Source organism: Fonsecaea erecta (genome assembly GCF_001651985.1).
Source record: "Fonsecaea erecta strain CBS 125763 chromosome Unknown Scaff4, whole genome shotgun sequence".
Classification (NCBI taxonomy): Eukaryota; Fungi; Ascomycota; class Eurotiomycetes; order Chaetothyriales; family Herpotrichiellaceae; genus Fonsecaea; species Fonsecaea erecta.
In genome coordinates this window covers 869849-885468 of record NW_017387247.1, presented here as the reverse complement: position 1 = coordinate 885468, position 15620 = coordinate 869849, and the positions used below count along the sequence as shown (strand labels likewise).

Here is a 15620-nt window from a genome sequence, read left to right as displayed (position 1 = left end):
GACATCGACGGATCATTTGTGGTGTTGCTGTAAGCTCGGGAGGAGTTGGTGGGTAAAGACTGGCAAGAGCCTCATCCAATTTTCTGGGGCCGGACCTCAATGACTGCTGGGCGCTGCAGGGCACCGGATGTCTGCCGCGGGTTAGTGAGTAGCTTGAGGGCGGCCATGGTGTGGAGAACCCTCGTGGTACTCACGACCAGAAAAGTTATATGCCAAACTTCTATCATCCTGCATGTGGCTGTGAGGCTGTCGACTCGTCAACTGTGTGATACACATACCCAACCCTTTCGAGACCGGGGTGAACCAACGTCAGCTGACTTGGACGGCCTCGAAAGAAATGGTGGAATGCGAGAAGTCTTCCTGTTCAGTCACGGGACTTGGTTGCCCTTCACAATCACCATGGCGCACGGGAGCCCTCTGGTGATATGTTGGGAACTTCGCGAAAAACAACCCTATCTTTCCAGTTTCAGTATTCCCCATACCTTCATCTCTAGGAGCCAAAAAATTCCAACCGGGACCAGCAAGTTCTACTTAATCTTTCCCTCCCCTTTCCCTTGTAGCTGTGGGAGTACGCTCTCGAGCAACTCACAATATCTACAGAGGACCTGCGAGACATGCTGAGACCCCGTTCCAGTAAACCATGTCAGAAAGGCCCCGCCTTCCGACCCTGTCGGAACTTTCCCAAAGCTCTATAGCCCATACTCGACGTCGTGGGGTCTCACTGCTGTCCGACTTCTTTCAAATGGGGCTATGTAGAGGAGAAATGCGAGAATACAGATAATATCTCTGTAATTACTTGTGTAGTGATCCAGTAATACATCTTGGCGAGTGGTGAGGTCCTATTCACATACAAAGGAGGGAGGGCACTTGGTATAGCGCCGGAACGGGCAAGTGTGTCGAGCTTCGGAGTACAACACGCCAGAGGCAAGCTGGATGCATTCCTATCTCACACAGAACCAAGGGATATCCATTCAGAGATAATTCCGTCCGTCTAGTATCTATGTACAACCTTTTACTCCCTCTCACTCATACAAACAGATCATGTCGCTAGAACAAGCAAGCAAATCTCCCTCCAATGCGGACCCCAGTCTCGAATCGAAGCCCCGATCGCTCGCTGACAGTTGCCCCCACCGAAGGACTCGAGAATCTCCCCAGTCGGCAAGCCTAAGGGGCGGCATATCTCACTAAATGCGCCACCGTCGTAACCGTTGAGCTCTGGACCGCGCAGAGAGGGTTGCAGTCACAAAAGGTGGGCGTTATTTGACAGACTGGACAAGATCTCGAAATTCCAACAAACTGTTCTCTATGCCAATCCTTTTTCCTCGCCCATGGTTTTCGGCAAAGAACGAGACACTTCTGCTGCAGTCCCGTAGCGAACCTGCATCCGCCGACCCGGATGCCTGGATTTGGGCTTCGCGAGCTGAGAAGGGCCCAGATAATCCTCAGATCGACATCACCTGCTTCCAACAACCATGTTCTCCTGCTGACCCCAGCCACAAAACGAATACCGTCAACGCTCGCCCCCAGCATTCAAGGGGGGCATCCCGGGCGTCAAAGCGGAAATCGTGTTCGCATTCGTTGTTTTTCCACAACTATTCCATCGCTTGACAGCAGCGATGCAGCCAGAAGTCCGGCCATGGTCAGTAGAGAAACTCCCGCCAGAGGTACCCCTCCACCTCTGGGAAGCATCGGTATAGTCTTCACCGACATTGTCAAATCGACAAACATTTGGGAGAAAGACGCCGGTGCCATGATCGAGGCCATGAAACTGCACGATGACATGATCAGGGGCCTCACGGTCGCAAACGAAGGCTACGAAGTCAAGCAAAATGGCGATGGCTTCATGATCGCCTTCCCGACCGCCACGTCGGCGGTGCAATTCTGCCTCGACGTGCAGGAACAGCTCTTGGACGAGCGTTGGCCGAAGGAAATCCTCAAGCTGCCACCTGGCCAGGAAACCAAGGACCCCGAAGGCCACGTCCTGTTCCGCGGCTTGCAACTGAGGATGAGTGCCCACTGGGGAGAGCCTGTGAGCAAGTGGAACGAAGTGATCCAACGCATGGATTATCTCGGCCCTGTGGTCAACCGGGCCGCCCGGTTCATTCAAGTCACGGAGGGTGGCCAGATCGTGGTGTCAGAGGACTTTCTCCGCCAGCTGCAGAGCGAGTTGGAAACAGCCAAGCAGCAGAACGAGGCCCGGAAGCCGGACCAGGCAACTGATGGAGAAGGCGAGCACCTCTCCCACAAAACAAACTCTCTGCCAGCGACTTTGGACCTGCGCAGCTTACGTAGCCATCGAGACCAGAAGAACCTTACACACCAGCAATTCGAGATTCGGCCACTGGGAGACTACGAATTTCAGGGCCTGGAAGACCCTCACAAGCTGTATTTCATTGTCCCCTGCTCACTTGGGGGGCGGGTCGACCACTGGCACCAGGTCGCGCATGTGACGGGGGTGAAGGGCAATGTTCGCTCACCGTAAGTTCGACACCGGCCGACTGCAGGGAACATTACGGCCACGAACCCTGAAAGCGGAAATCAGCATTTTCCCACAATCTAAGAGGGCACAAAGGAGACCTTTGTCTCATGATCTCCTGTTGAGGAAGTTGACGGTGTAGGAGAGAGCACGAATGCACTATAGCTGTCCAACGGCCGGGCAGCCTTGTACAAACAGGGGCAGGACGGGAGAGAGAACATATACGCAATTGGTTCTGTTTGGTTCGCTTCACGGTGTACAATATGGATTTCGCAAAGTCATGCGAGGGAATTCAAAGGGTAGCCTCGGGGTAGTGCAACTGCAACTGCAACTCCAATGCAATACAATGGAATGGACAGAACCAGCGGAGACAAGGGCTCTTGATAATCGGTATTGCACCCAAGGACTTCGCGCCGAATCCCTGACAAGCTCTTCGAACACACCCCATGGTGGAAGCATAAGGGACTTGCTCAAATTCTTTTCCAGCTTCAATTGGTACACATTGGTATCTATCACTGCACCGTCTGTGTGCCGAATGGCTCAAAAACTCCATACGCTCGTAGTTGCCCGGTGAATCAAGCGGGGGCGTCACCGTCTTCGTCCGTGTCGGCGGCTCCATTCGTTTCCAAAGCTTCGTCGGGCTCGTGCTGCTTCTCAGCATCGCCATTCACGTCAAGAAGGTCGGAGTGCGCCTTGGTCGGTGCTGCTGGTCCATCCCCGCTTTCAATCTCCTCTTCGAGCTTGATATATTCTTCCCACTCGGGAAACAGCTCCTCGTCCTGACCCTTTCCGGGAACGCCCAAGAGCCTCGCGACCTTGCCCTTTCCTTGCTTTTCGAGACCCTCTTTCCACTCCACCGCCAGACCCTGCGTCAAACTCGGTTTATACGTCTGGCTGAACAGCACCGCCTCGCTGATTCTTCCTGTTCGTTTGAGAAGGTCGATGCAACCTACCACATCACCTGTTGACCACAGGGCGGCAAATGCGACGTTGTTGGCGCCCGATTCTTCCGCTTGCTGGGCGAGTTTAAGTAGTCCTTCCTTGTTGCCCGAGCTAGTGTACAAGAGCAGCAGCGAACCCAGGTCTTTTGCGTGAGCAAAGCACTCTTCTGCAAGTTTCACGTCCCATGCTTCAAGGGCTTTGTCAGCGACAGCCGCCCACCGTGCTTGGGTATCGGATTCTCTTGCAATCTCCAGCGCGATCGCGAGGTTGTTCAATCCCAGCGCCAATTCGAAGCGGTGCTCAGGATCAGTGGCGACTTCTAGTGCGAGGTCCTTGTGGCCCTGGGCCTCGAGGAAGCGTGCGATTTTGTTCATTTGATCTTGCGGTATATCAGGGAGGAGTTCTTGCGCGGCTTCGAGTTCGTCTCGTAAGACAAGCGTCTGGTATGAGAGGAGGGCAGTGGAAAGTCTGTAAGAGACCACGTTGACGTCCTTGTCGCAGAGATAGACGCGTTCATCACGTTGAAGATACCGCAATAGGTACATCGGTTGGTCGAATTGAGCGATATTCACGACTTGTTCGCCCAGTAGGTAGCTGAGACGAGTGCTGGTGGTGAATAAGAAAGCATCGCCGACCCATTCGCCCGACTTTACGGATTCTTGTAAATCGGTCACAACGGAGAAGGCAGCCTCGACACCGTCTTCGTCTGCTTGGCCCGAGTTGAGGCCCTCAAGGTAGGCTTCGCGGTCAAAACGGAGGACGTAGGTGGTGTCGGAGCAGGCAAGGGCCACGAGTTCACCCGACTCGCTCCAATAGACCTATCCGAATCTGTCAGTCCTAGTCACTTCCAACAGTTGAAAATATGGACGGATTGTTACCTCTGTAGGTTCGACTTCAATTCTCCGCACTAGAGTGCCAGTTTCCCAGTCAAACATGCCGATACCTCCTTGACCCTTGACGCCGAGAAGAGCACCGCCGCAGAGACCTTCTGCTTGGAAACCCACATCGAGACTTCCGCTTTCTTTCAGTTTCTTGAAGATTTTAACGCTGGTGCTAGATTCTCGAATGGCATAGTCCGTTGGATTCTGATGTGATGCCCTTCAACCTGTGTTAGTGGATCATTATATCACAAGGCGAGGGTGGCTTACCATGCAAAATCAAGTGCTGAGCCAAAGGCCTGATTTCTCCATGCCAATGCCGTGTACTGGAGGGTTGTCAGCAAGTTGTCGTGCAGGAAAACGCCGCAATACTCACAATGATGAACTCTCCATCACCACAGACGCTGACAAACCTGCCATTAGGTGAATGAGATAATGTGGTTGGATAGCTGCATTTCCATGTCAGTAGTTTCGTCACCCTGTTTGAGGGTGCATCTCACATTTCGGTGGTGCCCATTTCTTTGCTGGGAAGAGCAATAGGTGCACCATCTTTGAGGGTTGCATCTCCTCCCTTGATGATAGCAGATACTACCTCATTGTGTCGTGCCCAGACGAGTTTCCCAGTTCCATCCATGGAAACGGCTGGTTCTTCTCTGCCCATTTTCACAACAACGGCGCCATCGTCAAAGCCCATTGCGACACCCTGTTTTCCTCTCTGGTATGAAACACACCATGCCCTCTCCAGACCATAGCTCAATGATTGCTCCAACCGGTATGTATTGGCATGCCATATTTTGATGGTCCCGTCTTCGGAACCGGATATGATGACGGGTAATTCAGGATGGTAGCAGGCGAAGCTGACATTGCTGGTGTGTCCTTCGAGTGTTGCAATGAGGGCTTTAGTGGTGTAGTCCCATACTTTGACTGTCTTGTCGTCGGAAGTGCTGAGTAAGTAAGGCTTGTCACTGTGTGGGTAGTAGTCGACGTGATTCACACCCTTTTCATGTGCTTCAATCGTCTGCTTGGCGGAGGCATTGTCGATACTCCAGATCTTGATAGTGCGATCTAAGCATGCCGATGCAAAGACGTTGGTATCCTTAGGGTTGATCGAGAGGCCCATGACATAGTGTTGATGTCCAACGAATTCGCGCACACATCGCCAGTCCTTTTCCCAATCAAACATGCGGATTGTCATGTCATCCGAGGCTGTCAGGACCACGCTGAGGACAGGATGCACGACAATTGCGCGGATATAGTCTGGGTGTCTGCAACCATCACTGTAAGTCCACCAATGCCATATGCTCAGACCACAAGCTGCTTACGCCTCAAATGATTTGACCCTTTCGCTCGTATTCCAGTTGACCACTCTAAGTTGGAAATCATCGCTGCCGCACACTATCCAGTTCTTTCTTTCAATGAATCTTCCCGCCCTCACGGGCACATCGGTGAGCTCGAACGTTTTGATGATGGATTGTGTTTCGTAGGACCAGATGTGGGCATGGCCATTGTATAAGGTCGTGAGGATCTTTTGAACCGTCAGCGCCGAGAGCGGACGAGGAGGAAGTCAGGAAAGTTATACCCATGGTTCGGTACTATGCAGATGTTAGAGATCCTGACTTCTCACGGGGATTTTAGTATTTACCTGTGGAAATCAATGCCCTTTACCCGCTCCGAGCCTTGACCGGGTTAGTCTCAGTACATATGAATTGAGAGAATCAGACGAACGAGCAAAGAGTTGTCTCTTGACGTCCAGGCGCATTGCGGCATCAAATAGTCAAGAATATGTCGGGGTAATCGGCGACGCACACAAGGGTGTTTGGCTCGAACAATTAGGGTGTGGTCAGAAGTCGAACCGGGCAGGAGAGAAGCCGAACACGATATTCCATATCATCAATTCATCGTCGTCATAAGCACCGTGGTTCGATTCATCCAAAGGAGTCGTACAATTGTCCAGAGACGCGGGCACGTTGATTCTGTGGTTTTGACAGAATGTCCCCAAATCCAAGCGTCGCAGGCACATACACTGAAAGTTTATATGTGTCCCGCCGCTTTAACCACAACCCTGTCCACCTCTCCCAAGTACCTCGCACCTCCTATCTTATCCTGTCCCTTTCGCTCTACCTCGCCCGAACAGAGAATCCGGTTGACTCCTTGGAAGTCCTGTTCGTCCTTGTTTTCAAATCTGCATCCCATCGAATGCGTGAGGATTGAACCCGCTCGACATGTGCAAACTAGCCCTCTTCTGCCGCGCACCGGATTGATGACTGCCTGTCACACTCGCACAAGGTGCTGGCATAAAGACAGCAAATCATCACATTCGTCCCAACGTGCATCTCTCAGAACCGACCGTTGGCATAAATGATCTACGGTGGAAGTGCCAGAAGGGAATTTGAGGGTGCATGCCCTTCACTACCGTATTGAAAGGTGCACGCCACAATAATTCCCCAGACGAGGCTGAGAGCCCAGAAGGGATGACAACATGACAGAATTGATACGGGCTTAGTCGGCCTCAAGTGACGGCGGCGTAGGTCCATTTTCCTTTGTAATGCAGTGTCTCCTTGGTAAGCACTTGAGTGCAAGACGAGACATAGGGATGCATTTGAACTACATCTTCCGGCGTCCGTTAAGGTGCGGAACGGAACCATGTTCAACCGGCCACATCACAAGTCTCAAATCGATACGGGTATCGATCTGCATCTCAGAGGCGAATGATACTTGGAATGAATGCTAACTTTCATGGCGGATGAGCAGTCTTTGTGGCCGGAATGGGGCAGCCCATTGCCCGTATTGCTGACGACCAGAGCGAGCACGTCAGGGGCTGGTACTCGACACGGGCTGTGCAGATATTCGGTCGCCTCATCTCGCTGCTGACTATAGAGCATTCCTTCGCGATGAATCGAAGTCAGCGGACGGCGCGCAACACGCACTCCGGCCGCTCAATGTGTTCCTCCCGAGTCATCAATGTTACCTAAATAGGTAATATCAAAACGTAGGTGTTCCACATTTCTCACGACCGATATCACTGAAAGGCAAGTTGCGGAAAGGACCTTGGAAGGGAATACATCGTACGTGGCTGTTTCTCAGGTGCCTTGCAGCTTCAGGAACATTTTGCCACTGGTACCAGCTTCTCAATGCTTGTGTTGCCCGCCCCGTCAAAGGCTTTAGCTGGGCCTTTCGGGGATCTTTTGCCCCAGATGGATGATTAACAAGCCGCTCCCTGGGGACTCTGGGGAATCAAGTGCCATCTTCGTTATGTCCATTCGGGCTTCATGTTTCAGGTCATCACAGTGTAGGTACCCGCGAAGCGGCGCCGTTCCCCACTTCAACTCCCTCCGTATGTTGGGCTGCTGGCAAGGCGCAGATGTCAGCGTTGACGTCTTCCACCACTCCTACGAGTCAAAACCACACGTTCGCTTCCTTGCCGTCACTGTCACACTAGGACGATGACACTCGAGAAGCTCGCCTCCATCAATCCCAGACTGTCAAGTGCGATCTCTGCTTTTACCGTGGACGATGCAGTCCACCCCTCCCCCAGCGAAAAGGCGAACGCGGATAGCGGTAGCATGTACTTCGTGTAGAAGTCGGAAGTCTCGATGCAATGGCGGTGAGCCGTCTTGCCGTCCATGCAGCGAACTGGGCGTGCAATGTGTCTACGAACGCTTGCCTCGAAAACAGATTCTGTCTTCCAAAAAGCAGGCAAGCTACAGCAGGAGACTGCGCGCCCTCGAAGATGTGCTGCAGGATCTCGTGCAAAATCAGCATCCTGTGCACATGGACTTGGGCAAACCCGACCTGATACCAGACGAGTCTAGCCACATGCACCTCGATGGGCTGCAAGAACCCAGATCAAGCGATCCAGAAAAAGTCTACAGAACAACCAATTATCTAGAGGAGAACGGAGACGAGGACACGGTCGACGGTATGGCTACAGTCACCAGTCCGAAGACCATGTCTTCTATGGTCTTCGGGCCCTCCTCGAACATAGCCTTTCTTCGTCAGGTAATCGATGCTACTTCGGCCGCATCGCAAGGCTTGGGAAAGACATCACTATCAGGAAACACCGCCAGCCGGACATACATCTCTTCAGATGCCTCTCCAGATAACCCGAGGGCAAGGTTTAGTTCAACAGCTCGGCAACCTTTCGATCCCATCCTCTTGCCCTCCGATTCTCACGCACGACATCTGATCAGACTCTTCTTCTCCAACATTGGAATGCTGTTTCCCGTCGTCCATGAAAGTGTGTGCATCAGAGTCTACTGTACCGCCAAATTGGACGGCCCGGGTGCAGTCAGTCAATCGTGGCTATGTCTCCTCAATGTCATCTTCGCTCTGGCCACATGTGCCAGCACAACACCCAACCAGTCAGCAGAGAGGGACGAAGAGACGGCTGAAGAATTCATCGAGAGGGCAGAAGCTCTCGCGGTCCACATTGCGATGAAATCAGCAGACTTGGAAATCGGTGAGTTGCATTGGTGATGCTACCCATCTGGCACTCAGTTCTCTTCGTTGCACCGAATGAAGTTAACCTCTCGACGTCCACTGACTGTGTCCCAGTCCAATGTCTCCTGCTGATTGCACAATACTGCCAGGGGACTCAAAGGCCTGACGAGGCTTGGCATTTGCATGGTCTTGCAGTTCGTGCTGCCATACAATTGGGATTGCACTCGTCACATGCATACACGGAGTTGAAGCCGCTCGAATGCGAATTACGGAAAAGGACGTGGTTCGGTTGTGTAATTCTGGACAGGTAAGTTTGAACACTATCAGAGGACAGTCTCACTTACTTAGGACGTCTCACCTACTAGGATGCTGAGCATGACTTTGGGTCGCCCGTGCACGATATCCGACGAGCTCCTCCAATTAGATCTGCCTTCTGATATTGGTCTCGATGCGGTGAGTAGGGGATCTACCCGAACGACGTCGGACGAGCAGCCTGCTGCTCCTTATACGGTCTGCCTTTTCATTGCAACAATGTAGAGATTGGCCCACTAACACGTCTTCAAACCTCACATCCGCTAATGTTTGCCTGCAGCCAACTGTACGACGTGCTAGCCGACATCATCAAGAAGCTTTACGGTTCTAACGTGGACGCCGATGCTCAACAAACCGTTCCCGCATTGCTTGCAACAATCAGCCAGCTCGAACACAAGCTTGAGGTATGGAAGCAAAACCTGCCTCCCCAGTTGCAGCAGGTACCCTCGGAAATCAAACTAACAGGTTGGAACTTGTCGTCCTCACCGGGGTTTGCACCGGTGTTCGACCGTCTCAGCGTCATTCTTGCTCTTCGGTACCTGAACACCCGCATTCTCCTCCATCGACCGATCCTTTCCGCGTGTTTGCGACAAAGATACCCATTTGGCACCCTGAATGAGCCTGCGTCCGACGTTCATGACAAATTCCCCCACGAGTTTGCCAGCATCAGCGTAGAAATCTGCGAACGATCGGCGGTAGAAGTGATTGACATCGTCTGCAAGGCAAGTCGGCATCCTCGCATGCTGGGCACCTGGTGGTTTTCCGCCTATTACAGTAAGCCACAACACTTCAATTGTATCTGTATTGTGTCTGTGTGGTAACAGAGTTATGCTCTAGCTTACAACGCGGCTCTGGTTATATTCTGCTGCATTCTTCTGCATGCTACTACCACACCCGGAAGGAGTAAATCCACTGAGACGGCCGAGCATCAGCGTGCGAATCTGGGAAAGATCGTCCACCTCCAACGGGCCATCGAAGCCACGGGAAGACTGGGGCCGGGCTCGATCACAGCAAGAAAAATCCAACAGGCGCTGTTGACGCACAGACAAACCTGTATGGCCTTGGTCCAAAGCGACATGGGAGATAGCGGCAAAGCATTTGCATCTGAGTCATCCACTACTGCTGCTGGTGGCACGTTGCCGCCGCCCCCTCCAAAGGTCGATGCCGTTCAAGTCTCAAATGCGATCGGCATGGGCAGCAGCGAAGCTTCCAGTGTTCCTTTCCTGGACCTCGGTCAGGATGATCCTTTTGTGACGTTGGACGAGGGTATAGACCAGTCCTGGAGTGATATCGACTGGTTCTCCGACGTGTTCGGACCGGACACCCAGCTGGGCAGTTATCCAAGGCCGTCCAGTGCTATCGAGGACTTACTGCCCAATGGCAGGTTTGTGGGCATGTCGCTTGACTGACGGATCGAGGGGATGATACAGTAGCGTTTGTTGTGACGGTGAAAGAGATGCAGGAGTTGGACACGGAAGGAAATTGACTGAATCAAAAGTTCATGAGACACACGAGTGTTGCCGTGTTGTGTAACAATACCCTCACACCGATTCCTCACCAGTTCCACTCGAATAGTGATCGCGTCGTTGTGAACTGAGTTTCACCGCCCCCCAACCCAAAGTCTTTCCGTAGCCATCACCACTTCATGGATGAAGCAATGGTCTTACCAGCGTAGTTGTCCCTATCCTTCCATGTCACGATCTGGGAGTAGACCCACTCCTCGAGGCCCTGCAGGCCGTTGAATTGACCCCAGCCGCTGGCCTTGACCCCCCCATGAGGCAAGGCTGGTTCATCGTGGATTGTCATCGAATTGATATGTACCGCTCCGGTTTCGATCCTCTTGGCGATGCTCAACCCCCTTAGCAAGTCTTCTGTGAAGACGGCGCTCGAGAGGCCATATTGCGTGTCGTTTGCGAGTTGGATCGCTTCCTCGTCTGAATCGACGACATAGAGAGCTACGGTTGGCCCGAAGGACTCCGTGTAGTAGATGTCCATCCCCGGCGCCACGTCCTGAAGCACAGTGGGCGCCAGTCTGGTGTCGGCACGGTCGGGGGCGTTGTCCGTTCCCCCGGGGCCACAGAGAGCGATGGCTCCCTTTGAGAGAGCATCAGCGACCAGGCTATTGGTTTTTTGGACGGCGGGCAGGGAGATCAGTCGAGGAGCCCCGATGCCCTTGTCAGTGAAGATCTCGTCGATCGTGTGTTTGAGCGCCGCCCGGAATTGGTCGACGATTCGGGCGTGGACAATGATTCTCTCGGTGGACATACAGATCTGTCCGGCGTGGAGCAAGGCGCCCAGTGCACATTGTTGGGCCGCGTATGGGACATCGGCGTCTTCGCATACGATCGAGGGGGCTTTCCCTCCCAACTCCATCACGGTCGGCTTCAAATGCTTGCCGGCTTGTGCGGCGATAATGGCGCCCACGGCGGTCGAACCCGTGAAGTTGATCTTCTTGATCGCAGGATGGGCGATGAGTGCGGCGGTTATCTTGCCAGCGTCTGCCGGACGGTGGTAGATAGTGTTCAGACATCCTGCTGGGAGACCAGCCTCATGGAGAACGGAGACAACACCCCAGTGAGTGGCAGGAGCCAGTTCGGGACCTTTATGCACCACCGTGTTACCCCTGTTCCGTCTGTCAGCACAAGGAAGATGGTGGGTAGCCAGCTAAATTCGTGGAGTCACATACATGGCCAACGGCTGCAAACAAGCTCTGAGGCCGAGCACGTTCGGGACGTTCCAAGGCGATATGGCCAAAACCACCCCATATGGCTGTTTCACTGTTATAGCATTGCTTCCATGCTCGGCGGGGGTGAGAACCGTGGAAGCAATAGCGACTTGAATGAGACCTGCGATACTCCGGCATGCATCTGCCGCGAGACTATGCTCAAGCGAGAACATGGACGGCAGCGCTCCCGTCTCGGTCTGGCTGTAGTGGCCCAATTCCTGTTTTCGTTTCTCAAAGATGTCGGCTGCACGCAAGAAAATGTCTCTCCTGAAGTTGGGTTTCGTTTGGGACCAGTATTTGAACGCCTCCTGTGCTGAAGCGACGGCTCTCTCGACATCTGCCTCGCTAGCCGAGGAGCACTTGTACAAAACTTTCTGGTTTTGGGAAGATATCACATCGAAGGTTTCAGGCAGTGCGACTTGCTGGCCATTGAGCCAGAGAGGAATGGTGGAGTCAACATTGAAGGCCGAAGGAGTGGGAAGAGCACCGTCGCTGCTGCTCGAGAGGGTGCCTTCAGACTTGTAGGAACCGGTAGACGTGGTGTGAACCAAACTAGGTGCCATCTTTGCAATCCTTGTATGGAGATCTCAACTGGGGCAACGAAGGATTATAAAAAGTACGGGGAGGCCCTTTTTATATCCGTTTCATTCATTCTTCCTCCCTTGCTGTGGTGTTACAGACTCGGGGGAAGGTCGTTGTTGGCATCTGCACTCCTTCTGTTCTGGCTCCCACCACAGATAGAATGACAGCCGCGGAAAGGCTAGAGGCCTAGCACAACCCGCGGCCGGTACGATGCTGGCAATCATGATGACATTGGTTCGTGGATAGTATCCTGCGAAGATATCCCCCGCGGAAAAAATTGTTTCCCGGTTGCCCGATGCAGCAACCTGGTTGGTTCTGCACTGCCGCGTATAGGGTGTATCTTTGCCTCATTTTGAATGAGAAGACATTTTCGAGTAAGGGTACATCGCTGCTGAGATCTTCCGGAGGAGTGATGCCGCGGGACGACTGTCGTGCCACTCGCCCCTTGTGGCTGGCCATGGAACCCCCTATAACAGGAGACACTTCATCTGCCCAGTCCGTCACGACAGCATCGTTCAAGCTTTTCATCTCGGTCAAAGAAGATTCAAATTGATCACCACGAAAGACATCAAGGCTTCTAGCACGATCTCGCCTGCTGTGACAATGCCCACGACCTTCACACCTCACGATAAACTCGTGGCAAATGCACTCAAGGTGAACACAAAGCCGCTTTGGACACAGATGGCCAAGATGAATCCGCGCGAGCCAAATCCGAAGTGTGTGCCAACTGTCTGGCGGTACGAGGAAGTCAGGCCTCTCCTGGTGGAAGCTGGTGTGCTCGTCACCGACAAGGATGCAGAACGTCGGGCGTTGATGTTCGTCAACCCCGGGAGAGGTATCCTCAACATCGTCCTCAATCGTAATCGCATGTGACTGACAAGAGACCAAGATGCCCCGTATACTACCGACACCATAGCCTCTGGGCTCCAACTTGTTATGCCCAATGAGACGGCCCCTGCCCACAGGCACCTTGCTTTCGCCATGCGGTTCGTGATTGAAGGCCAGGGTGGATTCACAGCGATCCAGGGCAAAAGGGTCTGGATGCAGCGTGGTGATGTGATCCTGAACCCGACATGGAACTGGCACGACCAGGGCAAAGACGGCTCGGGGCCCATGATATGGCTGGATGGCCTCGATATTCCAAACTTTATCCATTTTCCCGTGCACTTTGTTGAGCACTATAAAGACCAGAGATACCCTGCCGAGGACGTCGATTCCAACATTTCTCCTCTGGTCTTCCCCTGGAAAGTCATGCAGCAAAAGCTAGATAGCAAGCCTGGCGAGTGGACCTCGGAGGACTATTTGCGATCGGATGGCGCGCCAGGTAAGTACCCCTGCAACACGTCCGTGGCAGACTTTGTTTCGGTTCTTTGTGCTGATTCCACATGCCCGAAGTATCGAAATCTCTTGGTGGTTGTGCCGAACGTCTGAACCCAGGTGCTTCCTCTCCTGCTGTGCGTGAGACAGCTTCGTCGATATACCATGTCATCACAGGGGCAGGATACAGTGACATCAACGGACAGCGACTCGCCTGGAAGGAAGGGGATTCTTTCTGCGTCCCAGCTTGGAATAAATACCAGCATACCAACACGGGATCGGAGACGGTCTACCTCTACCGGATCCATGACAAGCCCATGCTGAACAACCTCGGGTACTACCGTCTCGATGGTTGCGACGTGGAGAGCTTGGTGTCGGTATATTGACCTTGTGACATTGGCTGTCAACCAAACTCACCACTCTTGGGATAGGCATGACCTGGAAGTGTGTCACAGACTGTGCATAGTGTTTCGAAGCCGCCCTCAGTACCTTGTTCCTGTCTCCTGCTATAATGGGATGCCTGATCATGTTTCGTCGGGACTTCCTTGTGTATCCATCCTGGTAAAGGATAATTCAGCAGGAATATCTCCTGTAGCTTTCATTCTCTGCGAGTGAGCACTGCATACACCGTCGATGGGGATGGGTCTGTCTTTCCGACAAGCCAGGACCAGTGGGTGTTCTTGGGAGGCATTGAGCAATTACCCTTCTTCGCTTGGTAAAAGCCTCAAAGACTGATATCACACTGTGAATTTAGCAACAAACAGTACATGGGCGTTTCCACCTCCCTAAACCATGTTCCTCCTAGGGTGGGCACTGGTGGTCCTTTGCGTGCCACCTGATCCCCGACTGCGGAGCTGCGCCAATGTTCCTCTTACAAAGCCCAGCCTTTTGCACCCTTCGCTCTAATAATTGTCGCAATACCTTCGCCAGCTCTATGATTATCAATAACAGCCCTTTTGCAACGACTCGAGGTAAGTTCCCGTGCCACATAAACGGTGTATGGCCAATCGATAGCTCGACCCGTGGTCCCGGCTATATACCCTGGTTGTGGGCCGAGGCAGCTCCTGATACAACCACGATGTATTTAAAACCCTTCCTGGCAAGATCACTCAATACCTCGTCAACGTCCACGTCTGATTGCTCCCTTTACCACTGAGTGTCCAGAGTTGTATTCCATCCTCGGTCACAACTATGGCCGAACTCCGGCCAACGCTCCACCATCTGAATGTCAGGTTCTCCGCCTTGTGCTCTTTACTGCTGCTCACAGGTTGCAGGACTCACAATCGCAACGAATCCTATGGCTGCTCGAAGAGCTCGAAATCCCCTATAACCTCCAGCTTCACACACGCGTTAAGGGAAGGGCTCCTCCCGAGATGAAAAAAACGCACCCCCTGGGCAAGGCACCACAATTGGAGACGGGCGACGGGAGAGTCATCGTGGAGTCGCTCGTGATCGCGAAGTATCTGATTGAGACATATGACAAGACGGGCAAGTTCAAGGGCGACGGCGTCAAGAACGACTGGATACGCGATGACCAGTTGAGTAATCTGGCTGCCGCCAGCATCGGGCCTCCGATGATCTTGGAAGTCATCATGACGGTCGCGGTCAGGTTGACGCCATTTTTCGTCCGCCCATTGGTGTCCGTGGTCCACAAACAACTGCGCGGGGGCTATTCTGGGCCCGAACTGGACGCCTTCTTCAAGTACTTGGACGATCAACTGGGTGACCAGGACTATTTCATGGGCACCACGCCCGGTCGCGCAGACTTCATCCTCTCGTTCCCCGTCGACACGTGCACGGCAGCTGGCTTCATTGACATCAAGAAATACCCGAAGGTGGAGAAATGGCACGCTCGATGCCGTGAACGGCCAGCGTGGAAGAGGTGCATCGAGAAAGGCAATGGGTACGATCTCACCTTTAAAGACTAGCTCCAATGATGGCGAATCGA

The 15620-nt window shown here is 53.1% G+C and overlaps 6 protein-coding genes across 6 annotated transcripts; 4 read left to right on the top strand and 2 right to left on the bottom strand.

The window, feature by feature from the left end:
- Nucleotides 1-1636: 1636 nt before the first annotated feature.
- On the top strand, nucleotides 1637-2482 carry AYL99_05072 (hypothetical protein; the record flags this gene model as incomplete). Its single annotated transcript, XM_018836584.1, has 1 exon — nucleotides 1637-2482. The coding sequence occupies one exon, from the start codon at nucleotides 1637-1639 to the stop codon at nucleotides 2480-2482; it is 846 nt and encodes a 281-aa protein (XP_018693437.1).
- A 569-nt stretch (nucleotides 2483-3051) lies between these two features.
- AYL99_05071 (hypothetical protein) lies at nucleotides 3052-6055 on the bottom strand (the record flags this gene model as incomplete). The annotated part of the gene is made up of 9 exons (XM_018836583.1): nucleotides 3052-4236; nucleotides 4297-4516; nucleotides 4567-4622; nucleotides 4673-4745; nucleotides 4797-5561; nucleotides 5619-5821; nucleotides 5876-5888; nucleotides 5939-5972; nucleotides 6022-6055. The coding sequence occupies 9 exons, from the start codon at nucleotides 6053-6055 to the stop codon at nucleotides 3052-3054; spliced, it is 2583 nt and encodes an 860-aa protein (XP_018693436.1).
- A 1684-nt stretch (nucleotides 6056-7739) lies between these two features.
- AYL99_05070 (hypothetical protein) lies at nucleotides 7740-10457 on the top strand (the record flags this gene model as incomplete). Its single annotated transcript, XM_018836582.1, has 6 exons — nucleotides 7740-7870; nucleotides 7926-8755; nucleotides 8851-9043; nucleotides 9102-9269; nucleotides 9329-9822; nucleotides 9886-10457. 6 exons carry the CDS (start codon nucleotides 7740-7742, stop codon nucleotides 10455-10457), a joined length of 2388 nt encoding a protein of 795 aa, XP_018693435.1.
- Nucleotides 10458-10683: 226 nt separating this feature from the next.
- AYL99_05069 (hypothetical protein) lies at nucleotides 10684-12336 on the bottom strand (the record flags this gene model as incomplete). The annotated part of the gene is made up of 2 exons (XM_018836581.1): nucleotides 10684-11671; nucleotides 11735-12336. The coding sequence occupies 2 exons, from the start codon at nucleotides 12334-12336 to the stop codon at nucleotides 10684-10686; spliced, it is 1590 nt and encodes a 529-aa protein (XP_018693434.1).
- Nucleotides 12337-12958: 622 nt separating this feature from the next.
- AYL99_05068 (gentisate 1,2-dioxygenase) lies at nucleotides 12959-14109 on the top strand (the record flags this gene model as incomplete). Its single annotated transcript, XM_018836580.1, has 4 exons — nucleotides 12959-13190; nucleotides 13245-13679; nucleotides 13751-14049; nucleotides 14104-14109. The coding sequence occupies 4 exons, from the start codon at nucleotides 12959-12961 to the stop codon at nucleotides 14107-14109; spliced, it is 972 nt and encodes a 323-aa protein (XP_018693433.1).
- Nucleotides 14110-14863: 754 nt separating this feature from the next.
- Nucleotides 14864-15600, top strand: AYL99_05067 (hypothetical protein; the record flags this gene model as incomplete). The annotated part of the gene is made up of 2 exons (XM_018836579.1): nucleotides 14864-14899; nucleotides 14947-15600. 2 exons carry the CDS (start codon nucleotides 14864-14866, stop codon nucleotides 15598-15600), a joined length of 690 nt encoding a protein of 229 aa, XP_018693432.1.
- Nucleotides 15601-15620: the final 20 nt, after the last annotated feature.